The 24,589-nt window shown below is 48.6% G+C and overlaps 1 protein-coding gene across 1 annotated transcript in view; it reads left to right on the top strand.

Annotated features, from left to right (window-relative positions):
- The window catches only part of rapsn (receptor-associated protein of the synapse, 43kD), a 185,031-nt gene that overhangs the window by 77,876 nt on the left and 82,566 nt on the right, over nt 1-24,589 (top strand). The window contains exon 4 of the mRNA XM_072518720.1: nt 3,152-3,205. Within this exon, the coding sequence (XP_072374821.1) occupies nt 3,152-3,205 (54 nt within the window). The remainder of the gene's footprint in view (nt 1-3,151; nt 3,206-24,589) is intronic.

The following is a 24,589-nucleotide window of genomic DNA, read 5'->3' as shown; positions in this document are numbered from 1 at the left end:
ACATTATTTCAGTGGCACACTTGTGGGTGACTATTCAGCTGGATTGGCAGAGGACCAGCAGGTGAGACACTGATTGTTCTTGGTCCATTACAGATGATGTGGCAGCTGGCAAAGCAAGTGAAAACCTGCCATAATTTACGACACCTCGGTAAGGCAGCATGGAGGAGATTTGAAAGAGATGTTCAAAATCATGAGCGGATAGAGATAACGAGAGGGCACAGATTTAAAATGATTTGCAGAATATTATGATCCCAGACCTGCCTCCAACAGTTGCTAAATTACTGGACAGAAACCCCAAAATATTATTTAATTTGTAACACTGTGAGGAAAAGATACTTCACTCCAGGAGTGATTCCACACACAAATAGGGATATGTTATATTAAAATAAACTTTATTATTAGCACAATCTTAACACTGACTTTAATATCATAAAGACAAAAGCTTAAAATTACCCGTTAAACAATGCTTAACAATATCATGAAGCACTAACTCTAAGCTGCTATCTTTTATCTCCACTAAAGCAAAACCCATCTCAGGTCAAAATCCACTTTTAAATACATTTAGCCACCCAGGAATACTTGCTGTAAAGAGTTGTCTTGGATAAACCGCTTCGAGAGAGAGATCCTTCAGGAACCACCTTGCAGATTCTTGCCTGTGTCAAACTACTGTTTAACTTCCCAGCATTTGGCAAAAAGCTGCTGTTCTGTTCATATCCCCAATCTAAACTGAACTGAAACACAGCACCTGACTGCTTCAGCCCCTGGTTCCTCACATTAACGACATAATCTTACCAAAGCTAAATACTATAGGCTGGATTCTCCGCTGTCAGGATTCTGCATTGCGCCAGCATCCTGGAGATTTCCCGACGGCGTGGGAAACCCCATTGGCCAGCTGGCGAGACGGAGAATCCCGGGGCTGCACTGCACCAGGGCGGGAATTCTGCTATAATTCTAATTATCTACTCAAGGGAACCATTTTTATATAAACAAAATTCCAGCAGCCCAACTTTTATAATGCTTTAACAGCACTTCTGTAGCCAGAGAGTCTGTTTGTCTTGTAAACCAGGAATTTCAAAAGCAGTCATACAGACACTAACTCAGGCTTTTAACAATTACTGCACCAAATATATATATACAATATATCTGAAATTCCTGCATTCATCACACAGAGAAACAAATGTGATTTGAGAAAAAAACTTTTTTAGGTTGGGCCTGGAATGCGCTGCTTGGAAGTGTGGTGGAGGCAGGTTCAATCGAGGTATTCAAAAGGGCACTAGGTGTTAATTTGAAGAAACAATGTGCAGGAGTACAGTGAAAGAGCAGGGGAGTGGCACTAAGTCATGATGCTCATTTGGAGAGATGGTGCTGGCATGCTGGGCCATCACTGAAGCAATTCTGTGATTCTGCGGCCATTCTCCCGCCCTGACAGTCAGAACAATAAACTCCCGACATCATTTCCCATCATTGGGATACCCATTTATTGCATCCTGGGGTATTCACCCCACCCCCACCCACCAGGAAACTCACTGTTGGCAGGAAGGGAATAATCCAGCCTGTGTGTAACTCTGTGTCTCACTCCTGATTCACTCTGATTCTCACTCAGGTCCATGATGTGCATCCGCGGGGGATGTAAATAAATACAAATGCGTCTTAATGACCCATTTGTGTCCATTTAATGGGCCTGGTGCCCTATGCTCTGGCCTTGCATAATTGTCCGGTCTCCGTGGCTGATAATCACGTGGCCGCTGATCACTTCTGGTCTGTACCAACATGGCCCTAGTGTGGTGGACCCCTTGGTGGGCTAAGGGGGTAACTCCCTAAAGGAGAGAGACCCCTGTAATAGCGGACCACCCACATGGACATTAATAGGGGTCCCCACAGGGAGCCCTGTAATATGGAAACACCCACAGGGATCCCTGTAATATGGAGATCCCTCACAACAGGAACACCTGTCATAGGGAGACCCCCCACACGAACCCTTGTACAGGGACCCCCTTCAAGGTTCAGTGGCCTAAGTGGTGATATCCCAATGTTGTAAACATTGATCACATCAAAGAGAGATAAGTGCATTCCAAGCACTGAGTGCATTCCAATCACTCAATCATGTGAATGCACTGCACGTACCTCTCTTTGATGTGGTCAATGTTTGTAAACATTGGGGTCTCACCACTTAAGCCATTGATGTGAATGGAGATGAATGAATCAAAGCTGCAGATGTTTTTTATGGGCTGTCAATCAAGGAGCACTGTTGGAAAGCTATGAATGGCATGCAGCTAATGGATCTGTGGGAACCAGACACCGGTCACAGCGGTTCTCTTTCCAGGAATGGACACATGGATATTCAAGGTAAAGCTGTAATTCTTCTCACTGCTCCTGTCTGGACTGTTCTCAAGCTTCCAGACAGGGGTCTCTTTTCTGGGGGGATGGGGTCTGTGTGTGTGAGGGGTTATCAATGGGGAGGGAGGGTTCATTTAACCAAGGGATCCCTGTGGGGGTTCTCCCTATTCCTGCAGTCCCTGCCGGTGGGGGGTCTCTCTATTTCAGGGTTCTCTCGTGGAGTCTCCATATTACAGGGGTCCCCGGGGGGAGGGGGGGGTGCTTGATAGTGGGGAAGAGGGCAGCCAGTGCATTGTGGGGGGTTGCAGCAATTGATTAGGCTTGGATGGTCTCTACCAGCATGGCTCTGGCATGGTAGACCTCGCGGTGGGTAAAGGAAGTAACTCCTTGGGGGAGTTACCCTGTTGGCCCACCGTAAGTTCCACCATACTAGGGCCATGCTGGTAGAGACCGCAAGTGAACCACACCCATGTGATTCCTGGCTACGGGGATTGGAGAATCACGGAGAGCTGGAGCATAGGATGCCGGGTCCCTTAAATGGAGACAAATGTGTCATTACAACCCATTTGCATTCATTGACATGCTCCTGTTGGTGCGCGGAGTGGACCTCGATTCCAGGGGTTGAAGCTTTGGTATCGGTCGGTGCCTAGGGTTGATTCAGATTTTGTCCTGACATCTGATTCTCCATCCCATGGGGTATGCAATCCGGGGTCCTGGGATAGAGAATCCCGCCCTTTGTCTCCCTCCTGATTCACTTGGTGTCTTATTCCTGATTCACTCTGTCTCACTCCTGGATTCACATTGTGTCTTTTAGGCACTAGTGATGGTGGAGAAAGTGGAAGAACTGGCTGACGCTGTGGGTAACAAGGTATGAGTTGTTGTGAATGTTGCTTCAAAAAGGGATATAATTGAACATTTCTCCCTCAAATATTCCAGTCTATTGTTAATGGAACAAAAGGGATTGGTCAAAAGCCTATCACATTAATGGATCTGAATCATTTGATCCTGCGAGTGTTGAATCACTCGATGTCAGTCACTAAGTTACTGAATGAAACCTGACTGAGTAGTCCAACTGTCACTAACATCATGAAACTGTCCACCCACCTCCCAAAACTGTACACCCACCTTACAAAATTGTCCAGTCCCCTTAAAACTGTCCAAACCCTTAAAACTGTCCCCCCACTTAAAACTGTCCCCCCACTTAAAACTGTCTCCCCCCCTTAAAACTGACCCCCCCTTAAAACTGTCCACCCCTCTTAAAACTGTCCAGTCCCCTTAAAACTGACCCCCTTAAAACTGTCCACCCCTTAAAACTGTCCCCCCTTAAAACTACCACGCCCTCCCAAAATTGTCCACGCCCCTTAAAAATGTCCCCCCCTTAAAACTGTTCCCCCCCTTAAAACTGTCCACCAACCACCCAAAACTGTCCACCCACCTTAAAACTGTCCCCCCCCTTAAAACTGTCCACCGCCCTTAAAACTATCCACCCCCCTCCCAAAACTGTCCACCCCCTTAAACCTATCCACCCGCCTTAAAACTGTTCCCCCCCTTAAAACTATCCATCCCCCTCCCAAAATTGTCCACCCCCCTTAAAACTGTCCCCCCCTTAAAACTGCCACCCCCTTAAAACTGTCCCCCCCTTAAAACTGTCCCCCACTTAAAACTGTCCAGTCCCCTTAAAACTGTCCCCCCCTTAAAACTGTCCCCCCCTTAAAACTGTCCACTCCTTAAAACTGTCCCCTCCTTAAAACTGTCCCCCCCTTAAAACTATCCACCCCCCTCCCAAAATTGTCCACCCCCCTTAATACTGTTCCCCACTTAAAAACGTACCCCCCCTAAAACTGTCCAAACCCCTCCCAAAGCTATCCACCCCCCTTAAAACGGTCCCCCCCTAAAACTGTCCACCCACATCCCAAAACTGTCCACCCCCCTTAAAACTGCCCCCCCCTTAAAACTATCCACCCCCCGTTAAACTAACCACGCCTCTTAAAACTGTCCCCCCTCTTAAAACTGTCCACCCCCCTTAAAACTATCCACCCCCATTAAAACGATCCCCCCCCAAAACTGTCCACCCCCCTTAAAACTGTGCCCCCTTAAAACTGTCCACCCCCTAAAAACTATCCACCCCCTAAAAACTATCCACCCCCTCCCAAAACTGTCCACCCCCCTTAAAACTATCCACCCCCCTTAAAACTGTTCCCCCCCTTAAAACTATCCATCCCCCTCCCAAAATTGTCCACCCCCCTTAAAACTGTCCCCCCCTTAAAACTGCCCCCCCCTTAAAACTCTCCCCCCCTTAAAACTGTCCACCCCCCTTAAAACATCCCCCCCTTAAAACTGCCACCCCCTTAAAACTGTCCCCCCCCTTAAAACTGTCCCCCACTTAAAACTGTCCAGTCCCCTTAAAACTGTCCCCCCCTTAAAACTGTCCCCCCCTTAAAACTGTCCACTCCTTAAAACTGTCCCCTCCTTAAAACTGTCCCCCCCTTAAAACTATCCACCCCCCTCCCAAAATTGTCCACCCCCCTTAATACTGTTCCCCACTTAAAAACGTACCCCCCCTAAAACTGTCCAACCCCCTCCCAAAGCTATCCACCCCCCTTAAAACGGTCCCCCCCTAAAACTGTCCACCCACATCCCAAAACTGTCCACCCCCCTTAAAACTGCCCCCCCCCTTAAAACTATCCACCCCCCGTTAAACTAACCACGCCTCTTAAAACTGTCCCCCCTCTTAAAACTGTCCACCCCCCTTAAAACTATCCCCCCCCAAAACTGTCCACCCCCCTTAAAACTGTGCCCCCTTAAAACTGTCCACCCCCCTAAAAACTATCCACCCCCTCCCAAAACTGTCCACCCCCCTTAAAACTATCCACCCCCCTTAAAACTGTTCCCCCCCTTAAAACTATCCATCCCCCTCCCAAAATTGTCCACCCCCCTTAAAACTGTCCCCCCCGTAAAACTGTACCCCCCTTTAAACTGTCCCCCCCTTAAAGCTGTCCACACCCCTCCCAAAACTGTCCACCCCCCTTAAAAGTGTCCAGTCCCCTTAAAACTGTCCCCCCCCGAAAACTGTCCACCCATCTCCGAAAACTGTCCACCCCCTTAAAACTGTCCACCCACCACCCAAAACTGTCCAACCCCCTTAAAACTGTCCCCCCCTTAAAACTATCCACCCCCCTTAAAACTATCGAACCCCCCTTAAAAATGTCCCCCCCTTAAAACTGTCCACCCACCTCCCAAAACTGTCCAACCCCCTTAAAACTGTCCCCTCCTTAAAACTATTCACCCCCCTTAAAACTGTCTCCCCCTTAAAACTGTCCCCCCTCAAATCGCCCCCCCTTTAAAACTGTCCACCCCCCTTAAAACTGTCCCCCACCGTAATACTATCAACCCCCCTTAAAACTATCCACCCGTTTAAAACTATCCACCCCCCTTAAAACTGTCCAGTCCCCTTAAAACTGTCCCCCCCTTCAAACTGTCCCCCCCTTAAAACTGTCCAGTCCCCTTAAAACTGTCCAGTCCCCTTAAAACTGTCCACCCCCCTTAAAACTGTCCAGTCCCCTTAAAACTGTCCACCCCCCTTAAAACTGTCCAGTCCCCTTAAAACTGTCCAATCCCCTTAAAACTATCCACCCCCCTTAAAACTGTCCCCCCCTTAAAACTATCCACCCCCCTTAAAACTATCCACACCCCTTAAAACTATCCCCCCCCTTAAAACTATCCACACCCCTTAAAACTATCCACACCCCTTAAAACTATCCCCCCCTTTAAACTGTCCAGTCCCCTTAAAACTGTCCAGTCCCCTTAAAACTGTCCACCACCCTTAAAACTGTCCACCCCCCTTAAAACTATCCACCCCCCTTAAACCTGTCCACCCCCCTGAAGACTGTCCACCCCCCTTAAACCTGTCCCCCCAGAAAACTATCCACCCCCGCTTAAAACTGTCCAGTCCCCTTAAAACTATCCACCCCCCTTAAAACTATCCACCCCCCTTAAAACTGCCCCCCCTTAAAACTGTCCACACCTCTTTAAAACTATCCACCCCCCCTTAAAACTATCCACCCCCTTAAAACTATCCACCCCACTTAAAACTGTCCACCCCCCTTAAAACTGTCCCCCACCTTAATACTATCCACCCCCCTTAAAGCTATCCACCCCCCTTAAAACTGTCCACCCCCCTTAAAACTATCCACCCCCCTTAAAACTATCCACCCCCCTTAAAACTATCCACCCCCCTTAAAACTGTTCAGTCCCCTTAAAACTGTCCAGTCCCCTTAAAACTGTCCCCCCCTTAAAACTGTCCCCCCCTTAAAACTGTCCAGTCCCCTTAAAACTCCCCACCCCCCTTAAAACTATCCACCCCCCTTAAAACTATCCACCCCCCTTTAAACTGTTCCCCCCTTAAAACTATCCATCCCCCTCCCAAAATTGTCCACCCCCCTTAAAACTGTCCCCCCCGTAAAACTGTACCCCCCTTTAAACTGTCCCCCCCTTAAAGCTGTCCACAGCTCTCCCAAAACTGTCCACCCCCCTTAAAGGTGTCCAGTCCCCTTAAAACTGTCCCCCCCCCGAAAACTGTCCACCCATCTCCGAAAACTGTCCACCCCCTTAAAACTATCCACCCCCCCTTAAAAATGTCCCCCCCCTTAAAACTGTCCACCCACCTCCCAAAACTGTCCAACCCCCTTAAAACTGTCCCCCTCTTAAAACTACCCACCCCCCTTAAAACTATCCACCCCCCCTTAAAAATGTTCCCCCCCTTAAAACTGTCCACCCACCTCCCAAAACTGTCCAACCCCCTTAAAACTGTTCCCCACCGTAATACTATCAACCCCCCTTAAAACTATCCACCCGTTTAAAACTATCCACCCCCCTTAAAACTGTCCAGTCCCCTTAAAACTGTCCCCCCCCTTAAAAATGTCCAGTCCCCTTAAAACTGTCCAGTCCCCTTAAAACTGTCCAGTCCCCTTAAAACTGTCCACCCTCCTTAAAACTGTCCAGTCCCCTTAAAACTGTCCACCCCCCTTAAAACTGTCCAGTCCCCTTAAAACTGTCCAATCCCCTTAAAACTATCCACCCCACTTAAAACTGTCCCCCCCCTTAAAACTATCCACACCCCTTAAAACTATCCCCCCCTTTAAACTGTCCAGTCCCCTTAAAACTGTCCAGTCCCCTTCAAACTGTCCAGTCCCCTTAAAACTATCCACCACCCTTAAAACTGTCCCCCACCTTAATACTATCCACACCCCTTAAAGCTATCCACCCCCTTAAAACTATCCACCCCCCTTAAAACTGTCCCCCACCTTAATACTATCCACACCCCTTAAAGCTATCCACCCCCCTTAAAACTATCCACCACCCTTAAAACTATCCACCCCCCTTAAAACTATCCACCCCCCTTAAAACTATCCACCCCCCTTAAAACTATCCACCCCCCTTAAAACTGTCCAGTCCCCTTAAAACTGACCATCCCCCTTAAAGCTATCCACCCCCTTAAAACTGTCCACCCCCTTAAAACTGACCACCCGCCTTAAAACTATCCACCCCCCTTAAAACTATCGCCCCCCTTTAAACTGTCCAGTCCCATTTAAACTATTCACCCCCTTAAAACTACCCCCCGCTTTAAACTGTCCAGTCCCCTTAAAACTGTCCAGTCCCCTTAAAACTGTCCACCCCCTTAAAACTGTCCAGTCCACTTAAAACTACCCCCCCTTTAAACTGTCCAGTCTCCTTAAAACTGTCCAGTCCCCTTAAAACTGTCCAGTCCCCTTATAACTGTCCAGTCCCCTTAAAACTGTCTGCCCCTTTAAAACTGTCCCCCCTTAAAACTGTCCACCCTCGTTAAAACTGCCCCCCCCTTAAAACTGTCCAGTCCCCTTAAAACTGTCTGCCCCTTTAAAACTGTCCCCCCTTAAAACTGTCCACCCTCGTTAAAACTGTCCACCCCCCTTAAAACTGTCCACCCCCCGTAAAACTGTCCACCGCCTTAAAACTGTCCCCCCCCATAAAACTGTCCACCCCCCTTAAAATTGTCCACCCACGTTAAAAATGTCCCCCCCTTAAACCTGTCCAGTCCCCTTAAAACTGTCCACCCCCCTTAAAACTGTCCAGTCCCCTTAAAACTGTCCACCCCCCTTAAAACTGTCCAGTCCCCTTAAAACTGTCCACCCCCCTTCAAACTGTCCTCCCCTCTTAAAACTGCCCCCCCTTAAAACTGTCCTCCCCCCTTAAAACTAGCCACCCCTTTAAAACTGCCCCCCCTTAAAACTATCCACCCCCCCTTAAAATTATCCACCCCTCCTTAAAACTGTCCACCCCCCCCTTAAAACTGTCCAGTCCCCTTAAAACTGTCCAGTCCCCTTAAAACTGTCCACCCCCCATAAAACTGACCAGTCCCCTTAAAACTGTCCACCCCCCGTAAAACTGTCCAGTCCCCTTAAAACTGTCCAATCCCCTTGAAACTATCCACCCCCCTTAAAACTGTCCCCCCCTTAAAACTGTCCACCCCCTTAAAACTGTCCACCCCCCTTAAAACTATCCACCCCCCTTAAAACTATCCACACCACTTAAAACTATCCCCCCCCTTAAAACTATCCACACCCCTTAAAACTATCCCCCCCTTTAAACTGTCCCCCCTTAAAACTGTCCACCCCTCGTTAAAACTATCCACCTCCCCTTAAAACTATCCACCCCCTTAAAACTATCCGCCCCTTAAAACTATCCAACCGCCTTAAAACTGTCCACCCCTTAAAACTGTCCAGTCCCCTGAAAGCTGTCCACCCCCCTTAAAACTATCAATCCCCCTAAAAACTGTCCGCCCCCCTTAAAACTGTCCACCCCCCTTAAAACTGTCCACCCCCCTTAAAACTGTCCAGTCCCATCCTGACACTGTCCACCCCCCTTAAAACTATCCACCCCACTTCAAACTGTCCACCCCCCTTAAAACTGTCCAGTCCCCTTAAAACTGTCCACCCACCTTAAAACTGTCCAGTCCCCTTAAAACTGACCATCCCCCTTAAAACTATCCACCCCCTTAAAACTGTCCACCCCCTTAAAACTGATCACCCGCCTTAAAACTATCCACCCCCCTTAAAACTATCCCCCCCCTTTAAACTGTCCAGTCCCATTTAAACTATTCACCCCCTTAAAACTGTCCACCCCCTTAAAACTGTCCAGTCCACTTAAAACTACCCCCCCCTTTAAACTGTCCAGTCTCCTTAAAACTGTCCAGTCCCCTTAAAACTGTCCAGTCCCCTTATAACTGTCCAGTCCCCTTAAAACTGTCTGCCCCTTTAAAACTGTCCCCCCTTAAAACTGTCCACCCTCGTTAAAACTGCCCCCCCCTTAAAACTGTCCAGTCCCCTTAAAACTGTCTGCCCCTTTAAAACTGTCCCCCCTTAAAACTGTCCACCCTCGTTAAAACTGTCCACCCCCCTTAAAACTGTCCACCCCCCTTAAAACTGTCCACCGCCTTAAAACTGTCCCCCCCCATAAAACTGTCCACCCCCCTTAAAATTGTCCACCCACGTTAAAAATGTCCCCCCCTTAAACCTGTCCAGTCCCCTTAAAACTGTCCACTCCCTTAAAACTGTCCAGTCCCCTTAAAACTGTCCACCCCCCTTAAAACTGTCCAGTCCCCTTAAAACTGTCCACCCCCCTTTAAACTGTCCTCCCCTCTTAAAACTGCCCCCCCCTTAAAACAGTCCTCCCCCCTTAAAACTATCCACCCCTTTAAAACTGCCCCCCCTTAAAACTATCCACCCCCCCTTAAAATTATCCACCCCTCCTTAAAACTGTCCACCCCCCCTTAAAACTGTCCACCCCCCTTAAAACTGTCCAGTCCCCTTAAAACTGTCCACCCCCCTTAAAACTGACCTGTCCCCTTAAAACTGTCCACCCCCCGTAAAACTGCCCAGTCCCCTTAAAACTGTCCAATCCCCTTAAAACTATCCCCCCCCCTCAAAACTATCCACACCCCTTAAAACTATCCCCCCCTTTAAACTGTCCCCCCTTAAAACTGTCCACCCCTCGTTAAAACTATCCATCCCCCCTTAAAACTATCCACCCCCTTAAAACTATCCGCCCCTTAAAACTATCCAACCGCCTTAAAACTGTCCACCCCTTAAAACTGTCCAGTCCCCTGAAAGCTGTCCACCCCCCTTAAAACTATCAATCCCCCTAAAAACTGTCCGCCCCCCTTAAAACTGTCCACCCCCCTTAAAACTGTCCACCCCCCTTAAAACTGTCCAGTCCCATCCTGACACTGTCCACCCCACTTAAAACTATCCACCCCACTTAAAACTGTCCACCCCCCTTAAAACTGTCCAGTCCCCTTAAAAATGTCCAGTCCCCTTAAAAATGTCCAGTCCCCTTAAAACTGTCCAGTCCCCTTAAAACTGTCCAGTCCCCTTAAAACTGTCCACCCCCATTAAAACTGTCCAGTCCCCTTAAAACTGTCCACCCCCCTTAAAACTGTCCAGTCCCCTTAAAACTGTCCACCCCCCTTAAAACTGTCCAGTCCCCTTAAAACTATCCACCTCCCCTTAAAACTATCCACCCCCTTAAAACTATCCGCCCCTTAAAACTATCCAACCGCCTTAAAACTGTCCACCCCTTAAAACTGTCCAGTCCCCTGAAAGCTGTCCACCCCCCTTAAAACTATCAATCCCCCTAAAAACTGTCCGCCCCCCTTAAAACTGTCCACCCCCCTTAAAACTGTCCACCCCCCTTAAAACTGTCCAGTCCCATCCTGACACTGTCCACCCCCCTTAAAACTATCCACCCCACTTCAAACTGTCCACCCCCCTTAAAACTGTCCAGTCCCCTTAAAACTGTCCACCCACCTTAAAACTGTCCAGTCCCCTTAAAACTGACCATCCCCCTTAAAACTATCCACCCCCTTAAAACTGTCCACCCCCTTAAAACTGATCACCCGCCTTAAAACTATCCACCCCCCTTAAAACTATCCCCCCCCTTTAAACTGTCCAGTCCCATTTAAACTATTCACCCCCTTAAAACTGTCCACCCCCTTAAAACTGTCCAGTCCACTTAAAACTACCCCCCCCTTTAAACTGTCCAGTCTCCTTAAAACTGTCCAGTCCCCTTAAAACTGTCCAGTCCCCTTATAACTGTCCAGTCCCCTTAAAACTGTCTGCCCCTTTAAAACTGTCCCCCCTTAAAACTGTCCACCCTCGTTAAAACTGCCCCCCCCTTAAAACTGTCCAGTCCCCTTAAAACTGTCTGCCCCTTTAAAACTGTCCCCCCTTAAAACTGTCCACCCTCGTTAAAACTGTCCACCCCCCTTAAAACTGTCCACCCCCCTTAAAACTGTCCACCGCCTTAAAACTGTCCCCCCCCATAAAACTGTCCACCCCCCTTAAAATTGTCCACCCACGTTAAAAATGTCCCCCCCTTAAACCTGTCCAGTCCCCTTAAAACTGTCCACTCCCTTAAAACTGTCCAGTCCCCTTAAAACTGTCCACCCCCCTTAAAACTGTCCAGTCCCCTTAAAACTGTCCACCCCCCTTTAAACTGTCCTCCCCTCTTAAAACTGCCCCCCCCTTAAAACAGTCCTCCCCCCTTAAAACTATCCACCCCTTTAAAACTGCCCCCCCTTAAAACTATCCACCCCCCCTTAAAATTATCCACCCCTCCTTAAAACTGTCCACCCACCCTTAAAACTGTCCACCCCCCTTAAAACTGTCCAGTCCCCTTAAAACTGTCCACCCCCCTTAAAACTGACCTGTCCCCTTAAAACTGTCCACCCCCCGTAAAACTGCCCAGTCCCCTTAAAACTGTCCAATCCCCTTAAAACTATCCCCCCCCCTCAAAACTATCCACACCCCTTAAAACTATCCCCCCCTTTAAACTGTCCCCCCTTAAAACTGTCCACCCCTCGTTAAAACTATCCATCCCCCCTTAAAACTATCCACCCCCTTAAAACTATCCGCCCCTTAAAACTATCCAACCGCCTTAAAACTGTCCACCCCTTAAAACTGTCCAGTCCCCTGAAAGCTGTCCACCCCCCTTAAAACTATCAATCCCCCTAAAAACTGTCCGCCCCCCTTAAAACTGTCCACCCCCCTTAAAACTGTCCACCCCCCTTAAAACTGTCCAGTCCCATCCTGACACTGTCCACCCCACTTAAAACTATCCACCCCACTTAAAACTGTCCACCCCCCTTAAAACTGTCCAGTCCCCTTAAAAATGTCCAGTCCCCTTAAAAATGTCCAGTCCCCTTAAAACTGCCCAGTCCCCTTAAAACTGTCCACCCCCATTAAAACTGTCCAGTCCCCTTAAAACTGTCCACCCCCCTTAAAACTGTCCAGTCCCCTTAAAACTGTCCACCCCCCTTAAAACTGTCCAGTCCCCTTAAAACTGTCCAATCCCCTTAAAACTATCCACCCCCCTTAAAACTGTCCCCCCCTTAAAACTATCCACCCCGCTTAAAACTATCCACACCCCTTAAAACTATCCCCCTCTTAAAACTATCCACACCCCTTAAAACTATCCCCCCCTTAAAACTGTCCACCCACCTCCCAAAACTGTCCAACCCCCTTAAAACTGTCCCCCTCTTAAAACTACCCACCCCCCTTAAAACTATCCACCCCCCCTTAAAAATGTTCCCCCCCCTTAAAACTGTCCACCCACCTCCCAAAACTGTCCAACCCCCTTAAAACTGTTCCCCACCGTAATACTATCAACCCCCCTTAAAACTATCCACCCGTTTAAAACTATCCACCCCCCTTAAAACTGTCCAGTCCCCTTAAAACTGTCCCCCCTTCAAACTGTCCCCCCCCTTAAAAATGTCCAGTCCCCTTAAAACTGTCCAGTCCCCTTAAAACTGTCCAGTCCCCTTAAAACTGTCCACCCTCCTTAAAACTGTCCAGTCCCCTTAAAACTGTCCACCCCCCTTAAAACTGTCCAGTCCCCTTAAAACTGTCCAATCCCCTTAAAACTATCCACCCCCCTTAAAACTGTCCCCCCCTTAAAACTATCCACACCCCTTAAAACTATCCCCCCCTTTAAACTGTCCAGTCCCCTTAAAACTGTCCAGTCCCCTTCAAACTGTCCAGTCCCCTTAAAACTATCCACCACCCTTAAAACTGTCCCCCACCTTAATACTATCCACACCCCTTAAAGCTATCCACCCCCTTAAAACTATCCACCCCCCTTAAAACTGTCCCCCACCTTAATACTATCCACACCCCTTAAAGCTATCCACACCCCTTAAAACTATTCCCCCCTTAAAACTGTCCACCCACCTCCCAAAACTGTCCAACCCCCTTAAAACTGTCCCCCTCTTAAAACTACCCACCCCCCTTAAAACTATCCACCCCCCCTTAAAAATGTTCCCCCCCCTTAAAACTGTCCACCCACCTCCCAAAACTGTCCAACCCCCTTAAAACTGTTCCCCACCGTAATACTATCAACCCCCCTTAAAACTATCCACCCGTTTAAAACTATCCACCCCCCTTAAAACTGTCCAGTCCCCTTAAAACTGTCCCCCCTTCAAACTGTCCCCCCCCTTAAAAATGTCCAGTCCCCTTAAAACTGTCCAGTCCCCTTAAAACTGTCCAGTCCCCTTAAAACTGTCCACCCTCCTTAAAACTGTCCAGTCCCCTTAAAACTGTCCACCCCCCTTAAAACTGTCCAGTCCCCTTAAAACTGTCCAATCCCCTTAAAACTATCCACCCCCCTTAAAACTGTCCCCCCCTTAAAACTATCCACACCCCTTAAAACTATCCCCCCCTTTAAACTGTCCAGTCCCCTTAAAACTGTCCAGTCCCCTTCAAACTGTCCAGTCCCCTTAAAACTATCCACCACCCTTAAAACTGTCCCCCACCTTAATACTATCCACACCCCTTAAAGCTATCCACCCCCTTAAAACTATCCACCCCCCTTAAAACTGTCCCCCACCTTAATACTATCCACACCCCTTAAAGCTATCCACCCCCCTTAAAACTATCCACCACCCTTAAAACTATCCACCCCCCTTAAAACTATCCACCCCCCTTAAAACTATCCACCCCCCTTAAAACTATCCACCCCCCTTAATACTGTTCAGTCCCCTTAAAACTGTCCAGTCCCCTTAAAACTGTCACCCCCTTAAAACTGTCCCCCCCTTAAAACTGTCCAGTCCCCTTAAAACTGCCCAGACCCCTTAAAACTCCCCACCCCCCTTAAAACTATCCACCCCCCTTAAAACTATCCACCCCCCTTAAAACTGTCCAGTCCCCTTAAAACTGCCCAGTCCCCTTAAAACTGTTCTCCCTCCTTGAAATTGTCCACCCCCCCCTTAAAACTGTCCACCCCTTAAAACTGTCTAGTCCCCTTAAAACTGTCCACCCCGCTTAAAACTGTCCAGTCCCCTTAAAACTGTCCACCCCCCTTAAAACTGTCCAGTCCCCTTAAAACTGTCCATCCCCCTTAAAACTGTCCACCCCCTTAAAACTGTCCACCCCCCTTAAAACTGTCCAGTCCCCTTAAAACTGACCATCCCCCTTAAAACTGTCCACCCCCTTAAAACTGACCACCCGCCTTAAAACTATCCACCCCCCTTAAAACTATCGCCCCCCTTTAAACTGTCCAGTCCCATTTAAACTATTCACCCCCTTAAAACTACCCCCCCCTTTAAACTGTCCAGTCTCCTTAAAACTGTCCAGTCCCCTTAAAACTGTCCAGTCCCCTTAAAACTGTCCACCCCCTTAAAACTGTCCAGTCCACTTAAAACTACCCCCCCCTTTAAACTGTCCAGTCTCCTTAAAACTGTCCAGTCCCCTTAAAACTGTCCAGTCCCCTTATAACTGTCCAGTCCCCTTAAAACTGTCTGCCCCTTTAAAACTGTCCCCCCTTAAAACTGTCCACCCCCGTTAAAACTGCCCCCCCCTTAAAACTGTCCAGTCCCCTGAAAACTGTCTGCCCCTTTAAAACTGTCCCCCCTTAAAACTGTCCACCCTCGTTAAAACTGTCCACCCCCCTTAAAACTGTCCACCCCCCGTAAAAATGTCCACCGCCTTAAAACTGTCCCCCCCCCATAAAACTGTCCACCCCCCTTAAAATTGTCCACCCACGTTAAAAATGTCCCCCCCTTAAACCTGTCCAGTCCCCTTAAAACTGTCCACCCCCCTTAAAACTGTCCAGTCCCCTTAAAACTGTCCACCCCCCTTAAAACTGTCCAGTCCCCTTAAAACTGTCCACCCCCTTCAAACTGTCCTCCCCTCTTCAAACTGCCCCCCCTTAAAACTGTCCTCCCCCCTTAAAACTAGCCACCCCTTTAAAACTGCCCCCCCTTAAAACTATCCACCCCCCCTTAAAATTATCCACCCCTCCTTAAAACTGTCCACCCCCCCTTAAAACTGTCCAGTCCCCTTAAAACTGTCCAGTCCCCTTAAAACTGTCCACCCCCCATAAAACTGACCAGTCCCCTTAAAACTGTCCACCCCCCGTAAAACTGTCCAGTCCCCTTAAAACTGTCCAATCCCCTTAAAACTGTCCACCCCCCTTAAAACTATCCACCCCCCTTAAAACTATCCCCCCCTTAAAACTATCCACCCCACTTAAAACTGTCCACCCCCCTTAAAACTGTCCACCCCCCTTAAAACTGTCCAGTCCCATCCTGACACTGTCCACCCCCCTTAAAACTATCCACCCCACTTAAAACTGTCCACCCCACTTAAAACTGTCCACCCACCTTAAAACTGTCCAGTCCCCTTAAAACTGACCATCCCCCTTAAAACTATCCACCCCCTTAAAACTGTCCACCCCCTTAAAACTGACCACCCGCCTTAAAACTATCCACCCCCCTTAAAACTATCCCCCCCCTTTAAACTGTCCAGTCCCATTTAAACTATTCACCCCCTTAAAACTGTCCACCCCCTTAAAACTGTCCAGTCCACTTAAAACTGTCCAGTCCCCTTAAAACTGTCCAGTCCCCTTAAAACTGTCTGCCCCTTTAAAACTGTCCCCCCTTAAAACTGTCCACCCTCGTTAAAACTGCCCCCCCTTAAAACTGTCCAGTCCCCTTAAAACTGTCTGCCCCTTTAAAACTGTCCACCGCCTTAAAACTGTCCCCCCCCATAAAACTGTCCACCCCCCTTAAAATTGTCCACCCACGTTAAAAATGTCCCCCCCTTAAACCTGTCCAGTCCCCTTAAAACTGTCCACTCCCTTAAAACTGTCCAGTCCCCTTAAAACTGTCCACCCCCCTTAAAACTGTCCAGTCGCCTTAAAACTGTCCACTCCCTTAAAACTGTCCAGTCCCCTTAAAACTGTCCAGTCCCCTTAAAACTGTCCACCCCCCTTTAAACTGTCCTCCCCTCTTAAAACTGCCCCCCCCCTTAAAACTGTCCAGTCCCCTTAAAACTGTCCTCCCCCCTTAAAACTATCCACCCCTTTAAAACTGCCCCCCCTTAAAACTATCCACCCCCCCTTAAAATTATCCACCCCTCCTTAAAACTGTCCACCCCCCCTTAAAACTGCCCAGTCCCCTTAAAACTGTCCAGTCCCCTTAAAACTGTCCACCCCCCTTAAAACTGACCAGTCCCCTTAAAACTGTCCACCCCCCGTAAAACTGTCCAGTCCCCTTAAAACTGTCCAATCCCCTTAAAACTATCCCCCCCCCTCAAAACTATCCACACCCCTTAAAACTATCCCCCCCTTTAAACTGTCCCCCCTTAAAACTGTCCACCCCTCGTTAAAACTATCCACCCCCCCTTAAAACTATCCACCCCCTTAAAACTATCCGGCCCTTAAAACTATCCAACCGCCTTAAAACTGTCCACCCCTTAAAACTGTCCAGTCCCCTGAAAGCTGTCCACCCCCCTTAAAACTATCAATCCCCCTAAAAACTGTCCGCCCCCCTTAAAACTGTCCACCCCCCTTAAAACTGTCCACCCCCCTTAAAACTGTCCAGTCCCATCCTGACACTGTCCACCCCCCTTAAAACTATCCACCCCACTTAAAACTGTCCACCCCCCTTAAAACTGTCCAGTCCCCTTAAAAATGTCCAGTCCCCTTAAAAATGTCCAGTCCCCTTAAAACTGTCCAGTCCCCTTAAAACTGTCCACCCCCCTTAAAACTGTCCAGTCCCCTTAAAACTGTCCACCCCCCTTAAAACTGTCCAGTCCCCTTAAAACTGTCCACCCCCCTTAAAACTGTCCAGTCCCCTTAAAACTGTCCAATCCCCTTAAAACTATCCACCCCCCTTAAAACTGTCCCCCCCTTAAAACTATCCACCCCGCTTAAAACTATCCACACCCCTTAAAACTATCCCCCCCTTAAAACTGTCCAGTCCCCTTAAAACTGTCCTGTCCCCTTAATACTATCCACCACCCTTAAAACTATCCACCCCACTTATAACTGTCCACCCCCCTTAAAACTGTCCCCCACCTTAATACTATCCACCCCCCTTAAAGCTATCCACCCCCTTAAAACTATCCACCCCCCTTAAAACTATCCACCCCCCTTAAAACTATCCACCATTCCTTAAAACTATCCACCCCCCTTAAAACTATCCACCCCCCTTAAAACTATCCACCCCCCTTAAAACTGTTCAGTCCCCTTAAAACTCTCCAGTCCCCTTAAAACTGTCCACCCCGCTTAAAACTGTCCAGTCCCCTTAAAACTGTCCAGTCCCCTTAAAACTGTCCACCCCGCTTAAAACTGTCCAGTCCCCTTAAAACTGCCCAGTCCCCTTAAAACTGTCCATCCCACTTTAAACTGTCCACCCCCTTAAAACTGTCCACCCCCCTTAAAACTGTCCAGTCCCCTTAAAACTGTCCACCCACCTTAAAACTGTCCAGTCCCCTTAAAACTGACCATCCCCTTAAAACTCTCCACCCCCTTAAAACTGTCCACCCCCTTAAAACTGACCACCCACCTTAAAACTATCCACCCCCCTTAAAACTATCCCCCCCCCCTTTAAACTGTCCAGTCCCATTTAAACTATTCACCCCCTTAAAACTACCCCCCCTTTAAACTGTCCAGTCTCCTTAAAACTGTCCAGTCCCCTTAAAACTGTCCAGTCCCCTTAAAACTGTCCACCCCCTTAAAACTGTCCAGTCCACTTAAAACTACCCCCCCCCTTTAAACTGTCCAGTCTCCTTAAAACTGTCCAGTCCCCTTAAAATTGTCCAGTCCCCTTATAACTGTCCAGTCCCCTTAAAACTGTACAGTCCCCTGAAAACTGCCCCCCCTTAAAACTATCCACCCCACTTAAAACTGTTCACCCCCCTTAAAACTGACCCCCACCTTAATACTATCCACAACCCTTAAAGCTATCCACCCCCCTTAAAACTATCCACCATCCTTAAAACTATCCACCCCCCTTAAAACTATCCACCCCCCTTAAAACTATCCACCCCCCTTAAAACTATCCACCCCCCTTAAAACTGTTCACTCCCCTTAAAACTGTCCAGTCCCCTTAAAACTGTCACCCCCTTAAAACTGTCCCCCCTTGAAACTGTCCAGTCCCCATAAAACTGCCCAGTCCCCTTAAAACTCCCCACCCCCCTTAAAACTATCCACCCCCCTTAAAACTATCCACCCCCCTTTAAACTGTCCAGTCCCCTTAAAACTGCCCAGTCCCCTTAAAACTGTTCCCCCCTTAAAACTATCCATCCCCCTCCCAAAATTGTCCACCCCCCTTAAAACTGTCCCCCCCGTAAAACTGTACCCCCCTTTAAACTGTCCCCCCCTTAAAGCTGTCCACAGCTCTCCCAAAACTGTCCACCCCCCTTAAAGGTGTCCAGTCCCCTTAAAACTGTCCCCCCCCCGAAAACTGTCCACCCATCTCCGAAAACTGTCCACCCCCTTAAAACTATCCACCCCCCCTTAAAAATGTCCCCCCCCCTTAAAACTGTCCACCCACCTCCCAAAACTGTCCAACCCCCTTAAAACTGTCCCCCTCTTAAAACTACCCACCCCCCTTAAAACTATCCACCCCCCCTTAAAAATGTTCCCCCCCTTAAAACTGTCCACCCACCTCCCAAAACTGTCCAACCCCCTTAAAACTGTTCCCCACCGTAATACTATCAACCCCCCTTAAAACTATCCACCCGTTTAAAACTATCCACCCCCCTTAAAACTGTCCAGTCCCCTTAAAACTGTCCCCCCCCTTAAAAATGTCCAGTCCCCTTAAAACTGTCCAGTCCCCTTAAAACTGTCCAGTCCCCTTAAAACTGTCCACCCTCCTTAAAACTGTCCAGTCCCCTTAAAACTGTCCACCCCCCTTAAAACTGTCCAGTCCCCTTAAAACTGTCCAATCCCCTTAAAACTATCCACCCCACTTAAAACTGTCCCCCCCCTTAAAACTATCCACACCCCTTAAAACTATCCCCCCCTTTAAACTGTCCAGTCCCCTTAAAACTGTCCAGTCCCCTTCAAACTGTCCAGTCCCCTTAAAACTATCCACCACCCTTAAAACTGTCCCCCACCTTAATACTATCCACACCCCTTAAAGCTATCCACCCCCTTAAAACTATCCACCCCCCTTAAAACTGTCCCCCACCTTAATACTATCCACACCCCTTAAAGCTATCCACCCCCCTTAAAACTATCCACCCCCCTTAAAACTATCCACCCCCCTTAAAACTATCCACCCCCCTTAAAACTATCCACCCCCCTTAAAACTATCCACCCCCCTTAAAACTATCCACCCCCCTTAAAACTGTCCACCCCCCTTAAAACTGTCCAGTCCCCTTAAAACTGACCATCCCCCTTAAAGCTATCCACCCCCTTAAAACTGTCCACCCCCTTAAAACTGACCACCCGCCTTAAAACTATCCACCCCCCTTAAAACTATCGCCCCCCTTTAAACTGTCCAGTCCCATTTAAACTATTCACCCCCTTAAAACTACCCCCCGCTTTAAACTGTCCAGTCCCCTTAAAACTGTCCAGTCCCCTTAAAACTGTCCACCCCCTTAAAACTGTCCAGTCCACTTAAAACTACCCCCCCTTTAAACTGTCCAGTCTCCTTAAAACTGTCCAGTCCCCTTAAAACTGTCCAGTCCCCTTATAACTGTCCAGTCCCCTTAAAACTGTCTGCCCCTTTAAAACTGTCCCCCCTTAAAACTGTCCACCCTCGTTAAAACTGCCCCCCCCTTAAAACTGTCCAGTCCCCTTAAAACTGTCTGCCCCTTTAAAACTGTCCCCCCTTAAAACTGTCCACCCTCGTTAAAACTGTCCACCCCCCTTAAAACTGTCCACCCCCCGTAAAACTGTCCACCGCCTTAAAACTGTCCCCCCCCATAAAACTGTCCACCCCCCTTAAAATTGTCCACCCACGTTAAAAATGTCCCCCCCTTAAACCTGTCCAGTCCCCTTAAAACTGTCCACCCCCCTTAAAACTGTCCAGTCCCCTTAAAACTGTCCACCCCCCTTAAAACTGTCCAGTCCCCTTAAAACTGTCCACCCCCCTTCAAACTGTCCTCCCCTCTTAAAACTGCCCCCCCTTAAAACTGTCCTCCCCCCTTAAAACTAGCCACCCCTTTAAAACTGCCCCCCCTTAAAACTATCCACCCCCCCTTAAAATTATCCACCCCTCCTTAAAACTGTCCACCCCCCCCTTAAAACTGTCCAGTCCCCTTAAAACTGTCCAGTCCCCTTAAAACTGTCCACCCCCCATAAAACTGACCAGTCCCCTTAAAACTGTCCACCCCCCGTAAAACTGTCCAGTCCCCTTAAAACTGTCCAATCCCCTTGAAACTATCCACCCCCCTTAAAACTGTCCCCCCCTTAAAACTGTCCACCCCCTTAAAACTGTCCACCCCCCTTAAAACTATCCACCCCCCTTAAAACTATCCACACCACTTAAAACTATCCCCCCCCTTAAAACTATCCACACCCCTTAAAACTATCCCCCCCTTTAAACTGTCCCCCCTTAAAACTGTCCACCCCTCGTTAAAACTATCCACCTCCCCTTAAAACTATCCGCCCCTTAAAACTATCCAACCGCCTTAAAACTGTCCACCCCTTAAAACTGTCCAGTCCCCTGAAAGCTGTCCACCCCCCTTAAAACTATCAATCCCCCTAAAAACTGTCCGCCCCCCTTAAAACTGTCCACCCCCCTTAAAACTGTCCACCCCCCTTAAAACTGTCCAGTCCCATCCTGACACTGTCCACCCCCCTTAAAACTATCCACCCCACTTCAAACTGTCCACCCCCCTTAAAACTGTCCAGTCCCCTTAAAACTGTCCACCCACCTTAAAACTGTCCAGTCCCCTTAAAACTGACCATCCCCCTTAAAACTATCCACCCCCTTAAAACTGTCCACCCCCTTAAAACTGATCACCCGCCTTAAAACTATCCACCCCCCTTAAAACTATCCCCCCCCTTTAAACTGTCCAGTCCCATTTAAACTATTCACCCCCTTAAAACTGTCCACCCCCTTAAAACTGTCCAGTCCACTTAAAACTACCCCCCCCTTTAAACTGTCCAGTCTCCTTAAAACTGTCCAGTCCCCTTAAAACTGTCCAGTCCCCTTATAACTGTCCAGTCCCCTTAAAACTGTCTGCCCCTTTAAAACTGTCCCCCCTTAAAACTGTCCACCCTCGTTAAAACTGCCCCCCCCTTAAAACTGTCCAGTCCCCTTAAAACTGTCTGCCCCTTTAAAACTGTCCCCCCTTAAAACTGTCCACCCTCGTTAAAACTGTCCACCCCCCTTAAAACTGTCCACCCCCCTTAAAACTGTCCACCGCCTTAAAACTGTCCCCCCCCATAAAACTGTCCACCCCCCTTAAAATTGTCCACCCACGTTAAAAATGTCCCCCCCTTAAACCTGTCCAGTCCCCTTAAAACTGTCCACTCCCTTAAAACTGTCCAGTCCCCTTAAAACTGTCCACCCCCCTTAAAACTGTCCAGTCCCCTTAAAACTGTCCACCCCCCTTTAAACTGTCCTCCCCTCTTAAAACTGCCCCCCCCTTAAAACAGTCCTCCCCCCTTAAAACTATCCACCCCTTTAAAACTGCCCCCCCCTTAAAACTATCCACCCCCCCTTAAAATTATCCACCCCTCCTTAAAACTGTCCACCCCCCCTTAAAACTGTCCACCCCCCTTAAAACTGTCCAGTCCCCTTAAAACTGTCCACCCCCCTTAAAACTGACCTGTCCCCTTAAAAATGTCCACCCCCCGTAAAACTGCCCAGTCCCCTTAAAACTGTCCAATCCCCTTAAAACTATCCCCCCCCCTCAAAACTATCCACACCCCTTAAAACTATCCCCCCCTTTAAACTGTCCCCCCTTAAAACTGTCCACCCCTCGTTAAAACTATCCATCCCCCCTTAAAACTATCCACCCCCTTAAAACTATCCGCCCCTTAAAACTATCCAACCGCCTTAAAACTGTCCACCCCTTAAAACTGTCCAGTCCCCTGAAAGCTGTCCACCCCCCTTAAAACTATCAATCCCCCTAAAAACTGTCCGCCCCCCTTAAAACTGTCCACCCCCCTTAAAACTGTCCACCCCCCTTAAAACTGTCCAGTCCCATCCTGACACTGTCCACCCCACTTAAAACTATCCACCCCACTTAAAACTGTCCACCCCCCTTAAAACTGTCCAGTCCCCTTAAAAATGTCCAGTCCCCTTAAAAATGTCCAGTCCCCTTAAAACTGTCCAGTCCCCTTAAAACTGTCCAGTCCCCTTAAAACTGTCCACCCCCATTAAAACTGTCCAGTCCCCTTAAAACTGTCCACCCCCCTTAAAACTGTCCAGTCCCCTTAAAACTGTCCACCCCCCTTAAAACTGTCCAGTCCCCTTAAAACTATCCACCTCCCCTTAAAACTATCCACCCCCTTAAAACTATCCGCCCCTTAAAACTATCCAACCGCCTTAAAACTGTCCACCCCTTAAAACTGTCCAGTCCCCTGAAAGCTGTCCACCCCCCTTAAAACTATCAATCCCCCTAAAAACTGTCCGCCCCCCTTAAAACTGTCCACCCCCCTTAAAACTGTCCACCCCCCTTAAAACTGTCCAGTCCCATCCTGACACTGTCCACCCCCCTTAAAACTATCCACCCCACTTCAAACTGTCCACCCCCCTTAAAACTGTCCAGTCCCCTTAAAACTGTCCACCCACCTTAAAACTGTCCAGTCCCCTTAAAACTGACCATCCCCCTTAAAACTATCCACCCCCTTAAAACTGTCCACCCCCTTAAAACTGATCACCCGCCTTAAAACTATCCACCCCCCTTAAAACTATCCCCCCCCTTTAAACTGTCCAGTCCCATTTAAACTATCCACCCCCTTAAAACTGTCCACCCCCTTAAAACTGTCCAGTCCACTTAAAACTACCCCCCCCTTTAAACTGTCCAGTCTCCTTAAAACTGTCCAGTCCCCTTAAAACTGTCTGCCCCTTTAAAACTGTCCCCCCTTAAAACTGTCCACCCTCGTTAAAACTGCCCCCCCTTAAAACTGTCCAGTCCCCTTAAAACTGTCTGCCCCTTTAAAACTGTCCCCCCTTAAAACTGTCCACCCTCGTTAAAACTGTCCACCCCCCTTAAAACTGTCCACCCCCCTTAAAACTGTCCACCGCCTTAAAACTGTCCCCCCCCATAAAACTGTCCACCCCCCTTAAAATTGTCCACCCACGTTAAAAATGTCCCCCCCTTAAACCTGTCCAGTCCCCTTAAAACTGTCCACTCCCTTAAAACTGTCCAGTCCCCTTAAAACTGTCCACCCCCCTTAAAACTGTCCAGTCCCCTTAAAACTGTCCACCCCCCTTTAAACTGTCCTCCCCTCTTAAAACTGCCCCCCCCTTAAAACAGTCCTCCCCCCTTAAAACTATCCACCCCTTTAAAACTGCCCCCCCTTAAAACTATCCACCCCCCCTTAAAATTATCCACCCCTCCTTAAAACTGTCCACCCACCCTTAAAACTGTCCACCCCCCTTAAAACTGTCCAGTCCCCTTAAAACTGTCCACCCCCCTTAAAACTGACCTGTCCCCTTAAAACTGTCCACCCCCCGTAAAACTGCCCAGTCCCCTTAAAACTGTCCAATCCCCTTAAAACTATCCCCCCCCCTCAAAACTATCCACACCCCTTAAAACTATCCCCCCCTTTAAACTGTCCCCCCTTAAAACTGTCCACCCCTCGTTAAAACTATCCATCCCCCCTTAAAACTATCCACCCCCTTAAAACTATCCGCCCCTTAAAACTATCCAACCGCCTTAAAACTGTCCACCCCTTAAAACTGTCCAGTCCCCTGAAAGCTGTCCACCCCCCTTAAAACTATCAATCCCCCTAAAAACTGTCCGCCCCC

This window comes from Scyliorhinus torazame, chromosome 10 (assembly GCF_047496885.1).
Source record: "Scyliorhinus torazame isolate Kashiwa2021f chromosome 10, sScyTor2.1, whole genome shotgun sequence".
NCBI classification, from domain to species: Eukaryota; Metazoa; Chordata; class Chondrichthyes; order Carcharhiniformes; family Scyliorhinidae; genus Scyliorhinus; species Scyliorhinus torazame.
Note: the sequence above shows the minus strand (reverse complement) of the source record. Positions and strands in the feature narration are given on the sequence as shown.